This window comes from Prionailurus viverrinus, chromosome A1, assembly GCF_022837055.1.
Source record: "Prionailurus viverrinus isolate Anna chromosome A1, UM_Priviv_1.0, whole genome shotgun sequence".
Taxonomy (NCBI): domain Eukaryota; kingdom Metazoa; phylum Chordata; class Mammalia; order Carnivora; family Felidae; genus Prionailurus; species Prionailurus viverrinus.
The window spans coordinates 200,158,540-200,172,921 of record NC_062561.1 but is presented as its reverse complement, the minus strand read 5'-3'; the positions used below and the strand labels follow the sequence as shown (position 1 = coordinate 200,172,921).

Here is a 14,382-nt window from a genome sequence, read left to right as displayed (position 1 = left end):
GTTGGTGTTTCTAATCTTTTCACCTTCAAAGTCTCCTAAGCAAGTAGCTAGGTTGAAGGATGAGAGTTTTAAAGTACAACAGACTAGGGGCACCTGCGTGGCTTGGTCAATGATCTGACTACAGCTCATCATCCCACGGATCATGGGTTCAAACCCCGTGTCAGGATCTGTGCTGACAGCTCAGGGCCTGGGGCCTACTTTGGATTCTGTGTCTCCCTCTCTCTCTGCCCCTCCCCCACTCACACTCGGTCTCTCTCTCTCTCTCTCAAAAATAAACAAAAAAATAATAAAGTATAGCAGACCAGGGCACATGAAAAAAACAGAATATTGTTCACTGTATACCGTTTTGTACCTGTTTAAAATTTACCATGTGTTTTGCCATTCAGGTTAATTTAAATGAGATGGATTTTTGAAACTTAAAAATGAATGGATTTTTAAAGATTATGTCATACTCCATGGAGATCCAAATGAGAACGACAGACATCCATTGGGTGGTAGTTACATAATCTTAATTGACAAAGAATGGATCAAGTAATGTCAACCATAATTCGTTACAAATTTGTACATATTTGTGAGCAGAGCTGGAGAAGAGATGTTATTCCGAAAATAATTTCAGTGAAAGTAAACCCAGCAATTACAGCCATATCTTGCTTTAACATCTTAGAAATATGACATTTTTAATAGCACACATTTTTCAGTTCAGCTTTACTATGGCTACAGAACCATATGGCAAAATCTTGACTAACTAGAATCCAAAAAAGAACAAGTACTAAAGGAATTACAATTTTTGTATTCCATTTTTAACAGATAAAACTACAAAAACACAGATCTGTATCAAGTGTTTTACCAAAAAAAAAAAAAAAAAAAAAAAAAAAAAAAAGCAATGTCTTGGGCCTGATATGAAGTTAGTACAAATTCAACAAAATATTCCATACTTTCTGCATCTACACTGCTAGAACCAATGTTCTAAATAATTAAAGGGGCACTGCACATAAGAATCATTAAAGACTATTTCCCTAGAGCAGAAAACTGTGCTGAGCAGAAAACTATATTAATAAAAAATTTCTGTTAACTCTAACAGGCTCAAGCAATCTGGCAATCTTATGTTTTACCTTCAAGGCTGTTTTCCCTTTTTCAGCTAAAAAAAAAAAAAAAAAAAAAAAAAAAAAAAAAAAGCTTAATTTGCTTGTTAATATAAAAGTCATTAAAAAGCCATTATTAATTAAGGAAAAACAGAAAGATGTCCAAACTTGAGCTTTAATTAAAGAAAAACATCAAAGTCCATATAAAAATATGGGAAATTGACATCTTTTTTTATTGCCCTAAACATGTAGACACATGCATTTTTCCACTTAATGAATCTCTACCCACTCATTTAAATAATTCAAATATTTAGACTTAACCTTTTCAAGAAGTTTGGCAAGTACCATTTTAAATGAAACTATTCTAGAACAGAGTAAAACGTAAGTCTTTAAATATAATCAGAGAAAGATTCTTTCTTAAGAATTTATGTTTTCATGTTTTAGAAAATTAGGCCATTTGGGCACAATGATTTGCTTTTGCATAATGTCAATAACCATAATAACGATTCTACTCAGTGCATATAAATTATACCTTTATCTCAACATCTTTTTTTGGCCTATTTTTCAGGATCTTATAATTATTCAGTCTTGTCTTCAATGTGATATGCTACAGCATGATGAGAAAATATCTTTCTTTTATAGCACCATTAACAATTGTAAGTCTTCAATCAGCTGTTCTCTAAGCATTCCTCTGCCAAGGTCTTATTTTCATTTCATTATTTCTTTGTTCTCCTTGTCTAAACTACACATAAGTTACCCAGATTTTCCACTCTGGCCCCTTTCAATAAAAACTTGTTTTGGCTTGACAAATTATTAGTCATCACTATAGTTCTAAAAATATTTTACAAATTCTTACACGTTACAATTTTGTTGTTCTAGGCAACCTCCAATTTATTTCACAGTTCATATGCAGAACCATCTTCCCATAAGGTTTAGTTGGTTTCCCTTGTTTACAAAAACAATTCCGGTTACTTTATTCGTCTGTTTACTGCCTGAACACTCTTTATGGAGCATTCTTATTTCAGGTATAGAAGAAAAGTAAACTCAATCTAGGCACACCACCCTTAACACAAGGAATTCAGACACTGGAATATGTTATGTGATAAGGGTAAATAAAATAAAATGAAACCTTACTTGACTCCTCCTTTATAAGTCAGTAGAAAACTTGTCATTTTTTTGGTCAACGATTAACGTGTGTACAAATTACAATTTCAGAATTTCTAGCCGAGAAGACTATTTCCATTCCACTACTGGATACTGTGACATCAAACACAGCAAAGGTCTTAGCAGGCCAGTCAGGAGAGAACTACGTGGTGTCTGCAAAATGAGATGTCGTTTGTGTTCACTGGACTCATGTTGACACTTTCTTGTTTGTTTTGGAAGTTTGTATCATGCCTTTATTCAAAACCACTAGATTCCCCTTTACTCAAGATATAAACATTCAAAGTACTATGTGAATATTTAAGTAAGAGTGGTAGCTGAACATGGACATCTGTGTAGAGATACTACTAAAGAAAGAAAGAGATTCTACATTATCAGTAAACAAAACGGAAAAAGAGGTTCTATAGACAAAGAACTCAGGTGTGGGTTAGTTCATTTCTGCCAAAGCCCATGTATCCTGGAAGAGTAGCTACTTCTAAGTGGGACTCTGTTGTCTGTACCACTGCACGTGCCTGGCTTACTGTTTTCCCGAAAGGCACATGCAATTCACAGGTAAAGAAAAATAAGTGGCAAGGAGAAAATTCCAGGTACTAAGGAGCAGAGTATTCTATTCATCTCAAAAGATGAAAGCAGATATCTTTCATTACACGTTTTTGTTCTTAGAGGAAGAAGGCCAAAAATATGTGATTTTCATATTTGTGTTAACACAGCAGAGCTTCTCAAAGTCACTGCCAAAAATGGACTGGTTTTCTTACCTGCTTTTTCCACACTTTTAGTTAGGGATATCTGCCTCATTATAAACCTCGCTGACTCCCTAGACTTTCTGTAGTCTGGCTTTGCTGTGATTACTGGTCAAAACCTTTAATTACAGTATATAGTTTGTGCAGCTGCCTGGAAATTGGTCTCAGGGTCAGTGGCTCTTCCCGTTCCCCTCTTTCCATTCTTTTGAAGCAATATTGCTGAACTGAAGGCATTGTTCCAGCTTTCTGGTATGCTCTGTCTGCTGCACACTATGAATAGCTTTGCAATCACTCCAGCAATTGGTTCTTCAACTGCCTTTAGGTTGTCAATTGTAATTCATTGGCTCCAGGCACCTTTTCTCTTTTCATTCTCTTGAGGTCTTTTCTTATTTAATTTGCAATAATATTAGGGAATGTCTTCTTCAGACATGTCACTAATGTCTTCCTGATTTTGAGGCTGGGTGTACATTTAACTTTCATATATATGCCTGTTAAAATGTTTCCATACTTCCTCTGTCTCTGACTTGTGATGACAATCTTTGCAGGATGTTGTGAGGAATTTGGCTTTATGTTCAAGTCTTCTTGCTAAAGAATAATCTAAAGAACAATCCTCCTTGAAATATTCTCATCGGAATTAATTCACGTAATTAGTTATGGTTATTTTATAACTTCCCAAAGATATAATTTTCCACTTTTGTGATAATTTTAAGCTTTCATATTTTCTTCCCATAATTATGCCCTCTTCTTTTTAGTTTATAAAAATTATAAATTTGAGTTCTATACAACTTCAGGAATTAGTTAACTAAGAAATAAAGGGTTTTGACTATTTAGAAATCAATGTCTATGTTTTTAGAGCCTTTCAGAAGACCTATCCTTATTCCTCAAATATCATTTTAGAGATTACATAAGAAAACATTCAAACTATTCAAAATGAGTTCCAATGCTTCTGCATTACAGGTAGCTTTATTTTATATATAGACACAGATTTATATATATATATATATATATATATATATAACATACATCTATAAAACATATATATAAAACATATATATAAACATATATACATACATATATAAACATATATATGTATGTATACATATATACATATATATGTTTTATATATATGTATGTATATATGTTATTATATATATGTTTTATGTATAAAACATATATATATAACATATATATAACAAGTATATATAACATATATATATATAACAGGTATATATATATGTGTTATATATGTAACATACATTTATATATTTTTAAGAAAAAGGACAAACATCTCTTCATTTGTTAAGAAAAAACAAAACCTCAGTGGATTATGTCTCAACTCCTTAGTTCTGTATAAAACCCAGCATGGTAACCCCTCTCATTAGCCTCAGCCATCCCAGAGTAACCAAAGGTATTTTTAAGCAGACACTATGTAATAATAATAATGAAAATAATTATCATAATGATAATAACTAACGCTTATTGTGCTTTTTATCTTCAAAGCACCTTACTGACATTAACCATGTGTCTATTTTCAAATTAATTTAACTCGACAAATGTCTTATTAACTCTGTAAGTTATGGAGTGTGGAGTCAATGGAGTTTTCTTTTGCAAATGAAATAAATAAGTAAATAAATAATTGGGACTAAGGGCCGAGGAAATCAGTCTGAAAACTTCAGCCTCAGAATCATTTCTTGGCTTTGTTGAATGAGGCTTAATGAAAAACTAATTTTTACAAAATACAAAATTGAAATAAAGGGTGAAGTTCACCACTACAACCACTCAAATACCTATTGCTTCAAAAAGACCCAGAAAGAGAAAGTCAAACTCTAACTGTACTAGTTATGATTATTGTAAAATACTTAAATATGTGCAGGAATTAAAAGTGTTAGATGTATGAAATGAGGGGTGCCTGGGCGGCTCAGTTAGTTAAGCGTCCAACTCTGAATTCCTGCCCAGGTCGTGATCTCGTGGGTCCTGAGATCGAGCCCCGTGTTGGTTCCGGCTGACAGTGCAGAGCCTGCTTGGGATTTTTGCGCTCCTTCTCTCTGTGCCCCTCCCCCACTTGTATGGCAGGGTACACAACACTTTCTCTCTCTCAAAATAAGTAAATAAATAAATACATTGGTAAACAGCCTTTTAAAAAATTTAAGAAATGAAAAAAACTCCCTCTAAGTTTCATTAACGTAGAACAATTTTACAACAAAGCTAGATTTGTTCTTAATACATTGAATGTATTGCTTTAAAACCATTTCAATTACGTTCCCCTTGAGCTGCATCATGTACCAGTCTCCACATGAGAAATACAAGTAAAAGACAGTTTGCTATGCTCACAACTGAAATAAGCTCTATATACTTAAAATGTAGGCATTAATAAAAGCATATTAAAGGAATATTATTGGGGCGCCTGGGTGGCGCAGTCGGTTAAGCGTCCGACTTCAGCCAGGTCACGATCTCGCGGTCCGAGAGTTCGAGCCCCGCATCAGGCTCTGGGCTGATGGCTCAGAGCCTGGAGCCTGTTTCCGATTCTGTGTCTCCCTCTCTCTCTGCCCATCCCCCGTTCATGCTCTGTCTCTCTCTGTCCCCCAAAAAATAAATAAACGTTGAAAAAAAAATTAAAAAAAAAAAAAAGGAATATTATTCAGCCAAGATGTCCTGCCACTTTCTACAAGGAATTCTGGGGAAAAAATAGTAACCTGCTTTATAGCAAGGTCCTCAGGTGGACAAACACAAATTTAAGTACATGAAAATAAACACTTGTAAGTCTGGTCAATGGCAGATTAAAGCTTTGCAAAACCATTACTATGGTCACAGTGGTGAGATTTCATGCAAGATGCAGTTTATGAGTAATATTCAAAGGTCAGGTTTGGTGTGGAGGAAAAGGAAAGTTCAAGGGTGGGAACGTGAGTTAGACTAGGTAGAGTTAGGGAATCTGGATAAAGCTGATGGTGTCAAAGCCAGGAGGGAAGCACATATGGGAAGTACTTATCCCAATAACATATAATTGAGCACAGAGACATAAACAAGCCTGAAGTCCTGTCCTTCAAGGAGCTTACAATCTTGAGGGGTAGACAGAAAAGTTATATGCAATTAATTCTAGTATTATGACTTGGATATGCCCAGGATGCTATGGGAAGTCAAAAGGAGGGCACCTAGCCCAGACTTCGATGTTTTAGGGAGACTTCTTGATGTGACCTATAATCTTTAGGTGGTCTTCCTAGAGCAACAGATATAGTGAGCAGTAGCTCAATGTGAGTGAGACAAGAGAAGAGAATTCAATACTCAGGCACATTGATATATAAGATCGGTGCTGTTTCACTTGCTTCTAGAAGGAATCAGAACATAGTACTGGTTTTTAATATGGGTATCATGAAAAAATAGATAGGAAATTGGTTCTTAATGGTCTGTGTTGAAGAACAGGGAGAAAAGGGGAGGTCTGGGGGTGTCAACAATCAGGAAACTGCAAAGTACCGCAGAGGTGGGAGAATTATACCCGGAAACATCTGGATGTGCAAAGTAAGAGTAAGAATTGGAAGAGGTTCCAAAATTTGCCAGCTTTACATTAAACAAAGATATGCATTTGACAGACTCAAGGAAGAAAGTGTAAAGAAATAGGGATTTTATAAGAGAACGTAATGAATTCTTGTTATATTTTTAAATGTCTTTCTTACACTATTATCCCTCCTAAATAATTTTCTTGATACAATGGACCTTTCGTATATATCACTTGTTAATGGGAATTTATTAGCTTTCAGGGGGCAGGGCACATTCTCATAATACTGCTTGGTAGGTGCAAGAAATACAGGTATACGAGTTCCCTTGAATGCTAAGATCAAACTGGCTAGATTTAGAATTGATGAAATCAAATATAAAAATTAGTTTTTTCATGTACATGAAGTACATGAATGTACAAGAACATATCCTGACTCTTTCGGCATTCAGCTAAAAGTTGCTCTTCAAAATATAGAAGAGTCATTATTATAAATGTAACTATCGCAATGGTGGTGATTTCAGCTTCTCTTGCACGTTAGTAAACGTTAGTAAACATTTTCAGGAGATCACGGAGTCATTCCTCTAAACCCTCCCATTGTTTCCCCAAGATTAAACTGTAACAGAGTACAGTACATCTGTAAGGAATGAACAAAAAATAGTTTGTATCTCATATCATTTTAAAGTAAGTATACGTCCCATAAGGGAATCTTCAGACTGCTTACACAATACACATGTCCGCTGCTCTAAGTGAAATCAAATCAGTATTCTAAAATGCTGCCAAGACGCAGGTCAGGACACTTGGAAGCCCCTAAGATTTAAAGTGTATGACACTTTACAATCATTATGGTACAAACACACACACATTTCTGTCCATATACAGAGAGTAATAATAAACTAAGTATGTTACATGATTTAAACACTGCTTTGTATTTTCTAATAAAAGATTAGTCACGTAAAACCAGAGATGATATTCACCACTTCATAGAGATACCAAAACAAAAACACCACTCCACCGTTAACGAGTATAGAATAAAAATTTTAAATTAGAGGCTTACTATTTGCAGATCAACAGTTCCCAAACATTTCAATCCTTCAAAACTCTCTGACCCTTTTAGGAAGGGGAAAATGTATACAATTTAGAAATAATGATCTATAAAGAAGAACTATAATTAAATGCAACGGTTCAATAACGTGAAACACACACCAGCACTCTCTTCCACAAGAGGTCTATAGACTAAAAAGTGAGATGTAGACAAAGTATTCGTGACACACTCAATATTGAAAAGTATTTTTCAAAAGTACGAATATTTATAATCGAGGCAAAACATGGGCTAAAAAGGTAATGTATCATTATAGAAATACTTGGGAATACTCTACTCACACTTGTATTTTATTCTTTCCTAATAGAACCCCACATTCAATGTGCATCACAGTAACAAACTAAGTGACAATTGGAAGAAAACTGAGAAATGCCTGATCACAAATTTTAACCTTAATGTTGACATCCTAATTTAAAAGCTGGATATTCTTGTGCTACAATTAATGAACCATGGAACCATTAAAGTCATTTGACCTTACAATGTCACTTCAAGAATCTTTATTTCACAGTTTTCACATTTCTTAGTATTTGCTTCGATGCAAAATACTTGACAGAGTTGATTCAGTATTTTTGAGGTGCTATTTCTAAAAAAGGTAAACATTTTTGAATTAAGGATATGGACAAATATCAATTCAGATTAGGCTGCTGAAAGGTTAAACTATTTCTTTCAGGTTGACAAAATGTGTCATTTTATAAGACACAGTAGTGCCCAATAAAACAAAAATAAGATTTTAAAAAGCTAGGAAGTAAAAGAGTCCTAATCGGCAACCGTGTAGAGGGAAAACAGGATTACATTTATTGGTTACTATATCAACTTAACTTCTCATAAAATCCTCCTAATCTATTAAATAACTTCAGAACTGAAGTATGCTCTCCTATGGGAGTTGCAAAACAAATTAGATACAATTACCATTCAATACAAATAAAAAGCCAACCTATTTACCCTTAAGATGATTCTTGTTTTAAAGCCTTATTATTCAAATTGGACTAGAATTTTCCCTAATGAATCAAGTGGGCCACTTGACTCAATTATAGATTTTTATATTATATTTTCTATAGAGAAAAGTAGTTGATACGAATAAATTCTGGAAAACTGTGGTAACTACACCTCCCCAAAGTGAATACAACATCTGTTGCAAAAACTGCTTGGCTTTCAGACAGTACATAAAGGGTGTTCTTTTTCCCAGTGTTTTGCTATTAAAAAAAAAAGATTATTTATTAAAAAACATGTTTCTACTATCAATTCTCAAGATGTAAAATCTTAAAAGGCTGTTGAGTTAAACACAGGTCATTACCAGGTTTAGTACAGAAGGCGAACTATGCAATGTACAAGACTCTACTTGCGTTCTAAAAGGGTAACAAAATAATTGGGCATGTTGCCCTCTGTGGGTTAGAAAGTAATTTTAACCATTGTCTTCCTTTCTTAACTCCATTCTCTACACAAACATTGCAACACTCATAGCAGAGGAGGGGACTAAATACATAGAACCTCCAGAGATTTTCATTCTCTGGATGGAATCCCCAGGATAATTCCTCTTTCTCCTTTGGATCTCACCAGCTTCTAAATGCAACAACATTCTGTTATCCTCATTAGATGATAAATGAATTTTTAAAGTTTTACTCCAGTGACAGGGTAAATAATTACAGTTGTTTTTTTTTTTTTTTTTTGCATAATGCATTGAGCACAAAATGTAATAATTTCAATGGGAGGAGGGGAAGAATCAATGAGCCTTTATGACTCGTGGTCTTTTCTTAGCTGCATCAAAGAACTGTTCAGTGCTTTTGGTAAACTGAATGCATTTTCCTTGAATTCTGAAAGAATAGAATTTTGCCTCAAACTCACAGCTATTTTGCAAAGTAAAAACCCATCCTTTTAGCATTTGGAGATTACATGAAGTGCACATGAATTAACAGGTACAAACGAATAAAAATGTTTATAAGCAACAGAGCATAGGGGCATGTAATACCTTCACAATAAGGTAAGGAGGGGTAGTATACAGATGGCCACTTCTGAACATATTTCAAATGACATGTAAGTTTGCTCACTTTTTAATCTTCTATCCCTCTTCTACGCAAACCTACTTCCAACCATTTTGAGATGATTGCTTATTAAAAGTCTAAAATTCAGTTTTTATAATTCTACTTTTATGCTAACTTATTAATAAGATATTGATCCCTAAAACATTCCTAGGAGTATTTCAACAAGGCATTGTAACACACTATTCTGAGAAACCTCTTTGTCATTTAAGCCACGAGAAAAATAGAAAGCTTCCTTCTCTTTTTCTGCCAAATCCAACGTATGGGCACTTCATTATGTTTCGACAAGCTTCAAGATCTATAACAGAATTTGTCTATGTCTTTAATTAAAATCTAAAATGTTAACGTCCACCTGTATAGTATATGTTTATATAACCACAGGGACAATACCTTAAACAGTCCTCAAAATGGTATTTGCAAATTCCATTACAAGCAAAAGTTTTGAGGAAAAGTCATTTAAAATTGATATAAATAGAAAGGAAAGTCAGTCATACATGATCCAGGATATACAAATTTTGAATAATTTTCAAATCATTCTGTTTATTCTACATTTACAGCCTCTGTCTCACTAAAAGATGAATCATAAAAAGATATTTGCCCGTTTCTTAGGAAAGATACTGGCGAAAACACACAAGGCATATTCCGAAGCAATTAATTGTTCAAAGCTTCCTTTCTTCAATGTGACAGTCTTCAATTTCTATGGAGGATTACCCTGAGTTATCTATCCGGTTTCAAGAAAACATTAGTTTCAATTTTATGATGTCTAAGGAAAACAGTTTCTTAAAATTAAAAGAAAAAAAATTCAGCTATTGCACATAACTTGAATAAAGTGATTTGATGTTATAACGTCACTTGTGTATTTCGTATGTTTTATTATAGATGTATTACATATTATTTATGTACAAAACATTATATCGTCTATTTGTATTCTGTACTGCATACATATATTTCCCACAATGAATCTCAGAACAATGCATCTTCAGCAAGTATCTTATATTTTATAATACTCCTAACTGTCTACGATTAGATACTATTATATCTACTCTACAAGCAGGAAAACTGATGCTGAGAAAGTAAAAGATTTACCCCACCCAAGTCTTAAGAACAGATCAGGAAGGCGCGACAAGTTCAATGCTGAAGATCTGCACATTAATGACTCTGAATACTGCTTTGTTTCTATCTTTATTACTTACTAGTATTTATATTTCACAAAATCTAAAAAGGAAAAAGGTGCATGCTGACTACTTAATGATAAACGAAGCAACAAAAAATGGGCACGAGTTCTACTTAGTAAGAAAACCTTGCCTTCTTTACTATTTTCCTAAGACTTAAATGAAAACTGTCTCGATATAGTATCTCTTCTACTGCTTAGTACTTTAAACTTCAAAGTAAATTATCTAAAACCATCCCACTCAAAAAAAAAAAGCCTGCATCATTCCCATTTTACCGATGGAAGACAAGCAAAGGAACAAAGCTCTTTGCCTGGGTCCCACATTAAGTGTGAAACCAGTCTGGAGTTAGAACGTCTTAGGTGTTTGACTCCTCATCCAGTGTTTCAGACTACAGGGCATTGTTATTCCTACTAATTATAATATCCTGAAGTCACTAAAGGAAGCACACAATTTTCTGAAGAAGGGGAGAGAAACCTACCTTGAAAGTTACAGGTGTAAAGGAATACATAAAAAGTCTTTATTTCACTGTACTTTGGTTAAAATTCACTACAATTCAAAATTTAAAAATTATTCCCATATCTTATTCCTTCCGTATCCATGAATCAGAAGCTCTTCTGGGTGAGACACTGATTTTTTTTCGGTTCAGAACTAGACTCATGCTTTTATAGGAGAGATATGCACTAAGAAATGAAATTCAATGCAGAAGATAAAGAACGGGTCCATATTAAAGTGTATTTGGTGGCATGGAACTTGCAAGATAAGACATCAATTTTCAGCCTGGCTGGTTACAGAATAGGACTCATTGCTTCTAGTCAACAGTGAGCATTTCAGAGGGACAAGAACATGACATCTGAGGGCAAGTGATGCATGGTAACACGCATGAGGCATTCCTTGAAAAGCTGGAGAAAAGGAGAATGAACTAAGTAAGCTAGCGGGGTAAGAAATGCTAAATCACCAAGCCTGCAGCCTTTTAAAGCAGATGAGAAAAATATTCAGATAAGTCCTTTAACTTTTGCTAAAGTTAAAAAAAAAAAAAAAACAATGATGCTTTCCAAGTGGAGAAAGGTATATAAACAATAATTTCTATAGATTGATATAGTCTTTCTCCTTTCTCAGAAAACTAGGGTTTCGTGTTGGAAAACACCACAACCAGCATATTCCTAATTACAGACAAGTTTTCAGATTCCAACGTGGCAGCAAAACCACAGCACACAAGACAAGGGCTTGTCACATTCATGAGACATACCTCTTGGACTGATCGAGCAGCTGGCTTGTCTTGATGATTGGCCAATATTAAAAAGGGTAAAGTGCATAACTGTGGGTGCTGGAGAGCTGAGTGCAGTTCATTCCTAGCAGTTTCTAAATCATCTTCTGAAGAGGCACTGTCTAATACAAATATTACCCCTTGAGATCCTTGGTAGTAGCGGCTCCAATATTTCCGGATATTATCAGCCCCTGTCAAAAACAAAACAAATTCTTTTTAAAAATAGCTTTCGGCAACTGAAAAATACTCAACAGTCCTGTTGGTGTTCCCAACACTAATTCCTACTGGAAACCAATGTAGCTTTTAAAAATTAAGGGCAGAGGGGCGCCTGGGTGGCGCAGTCGGTTAAGCGTCCGACTTCAGCCAGGTCACGATCTCGCGGTCCGTGAGTTCGAGCCCCGCGTCGGGCTCTGGGTTGATGGCTCAGAGCCTGGAGCCTGTTTCCGATTCTGTGACTCCCTCTCTCTCTGCCCCTCCCCCGTTCATGCTCTGTCTCTCTCTGTCCCAAAAATAAATAAACGTTGAAAAAAAAAAATTTAAAAAAAAAATTAAGGGCAGAGAGCATGGTTGATGAGGACCAAGGCATGAGAGCCAACAGGTGGATGTGGCCTTGAAAGAGAACACCCAAGTTTATCAGTCATTCTTTATACCTTTCTTATCAAAATATGTGAGAAAGAACTAGGATAGTTGTTTTGATTGAAAGTCAACATTTTTTTCAGATTTTGCTTACTAGTCCTAAATAAAAACTCCACTCTTTATAATCAGAGTTTGAGCCTAACTCAGAGAGTAGTGTAACCCAGCTAGCTGTTCACTGAAGCTTTATCCCAGACAATGAACATGATCCTGAGGACAGTTTCTAAAAGAACTACTTGCTGATCATGACAATAAGACATGACAGCCTTATTTAATTTCATCTAGGAAGTGAAAACTACTAGCACAATATTTTTATGTATCAAAGTGCTGAAATCTGTGATGAATTAAATACTTGATACATTTGCATAAACCCACTTGGCAATGGGCATACTCATGGTCTTGATATGATGGGAGTGTTCATAAAAAGACATGGAGATTCTCAGCATCCAAGGCCACGTCTTATTCCTCTTTGTATTTTCAACATCCAGCATTATGTATAACTCAAGGTTCAGTACAGGAAAGAGGAAAATGAGGGAAGGAGGAAATGAAATTATACACTAATTAGGTTTTATGGATTTTCAGACTAGAAAGACCTGTAAAGACTATCCAGTCCAACTGTCTGAGGAACCTGGGGCCAAGAGAGGTGAGGTGACTAATCCCCATTCATGCGTCTAGTAAATCTCAAAACTGAGATTTGCATCTGAGTAGACAACCTGTCCAGGGAGGGCATGGGCATTCCCTACTACATCAGGATAAGTGTTTCATTTATTTCCATTCTATTCATCAATAGCATGGGCAGTCCATGGTGTGTGTGTGTGTGTGTGTGTGTGTGTGTGTGTGTGTGTGTGTGTTTGGGGCATGGGACTATTGGTTATACAACAAAAATTAGATAAAGGTATTTCATTAATTTAGTGTATATGAGCAAGTCTTAACCAGTTAGTAACTACATGTTAGCCCTTCATTGAATATTTAGCTCCTATATTGGATATACTGCACTAAGTGTTAGGAATAAAGGACTGGAGTTGGTGTGCACTAACTGACAAGAGCCAAATATGTGCATCTCTTCCCAACTCTGTATTCAATGATGCCATACTGGTAGCTTCAAACTGGATAGGGTGGGAATATTTTCACCATCGAAATCAACGAAAGCTATCATCAGGTCTTTTCTTCCCCTAAGGGCCAACACACCACTGGAGGGCACTAAAAAGCCCCTATTTTTCTGTGAGAAATAGAAAAAAAATTAATAAAGTAATAAAGCTCTGTAGAGAGGTACTCATTAGGCGTCATGAGCACAAGAGATGAGGCATCTCAACCAGGCTGGGCACTCCTCTTAAAAAATAATAGTTACCAAACAGCTACCATTTATTAAGCACTTCCTACATTCCAGGCACGGTGCTAGGTGTTTTCAAAAGAACAGCTCATAGAATTCTTACAGCCACCCCAAGAGGGAGGTATAATTGATTCAGGATTTAAAACTTAGATTTCAGATTTTAAAATCCAGGGTATCCATCATAATCCTATACTGAAATACCCAGCTATATAAGAGCATCAAGGATATTTAATGTAGAACAACCTTAAATATGTAAAAACATGGGATGTGAACAGGGTTAATGCAGATCAGGCAACTTTCAACCAAGAAAACAGTACAAAACAAAACAACTTAAGCCACAGATTTAATATAGGTAGTTAGTTACATAAGTGACGG

At 35.2% G+C, this 14,382-nt stretch overlaps 1 protein-coding gene across 4 annotated transcripts in view; it reads right to left on the bottom strand.

Annotated features, from left to right (window-relative positions):
* ARL15 (ADP ribosylation factor like GTPase 15) overlaps positions 1-14,382 on the bottom strand; it is a 411,563-nt gene that overhangs the window by 197,897 nt on the left and 199,284 nt on the right. For all 4 annotated transcript variants that reach the window (XR_007154120.1, XR_007154119.1, XM_047867797.1 and 1 more), the window contains exon 4: positions 12,027-12,235. Coding sequence is in view for 2 of the 4 variants with exons in the window: in XM_047867797.1 (XP_047723753.1) it covers positions 12,027-12,235 (209 nt within the window). In the remaining 2 variants the exon portion in view is untranslated. The remainder of the gene's footprint in view (positions 1-12,026; positions 12,236-14,382) is intronic.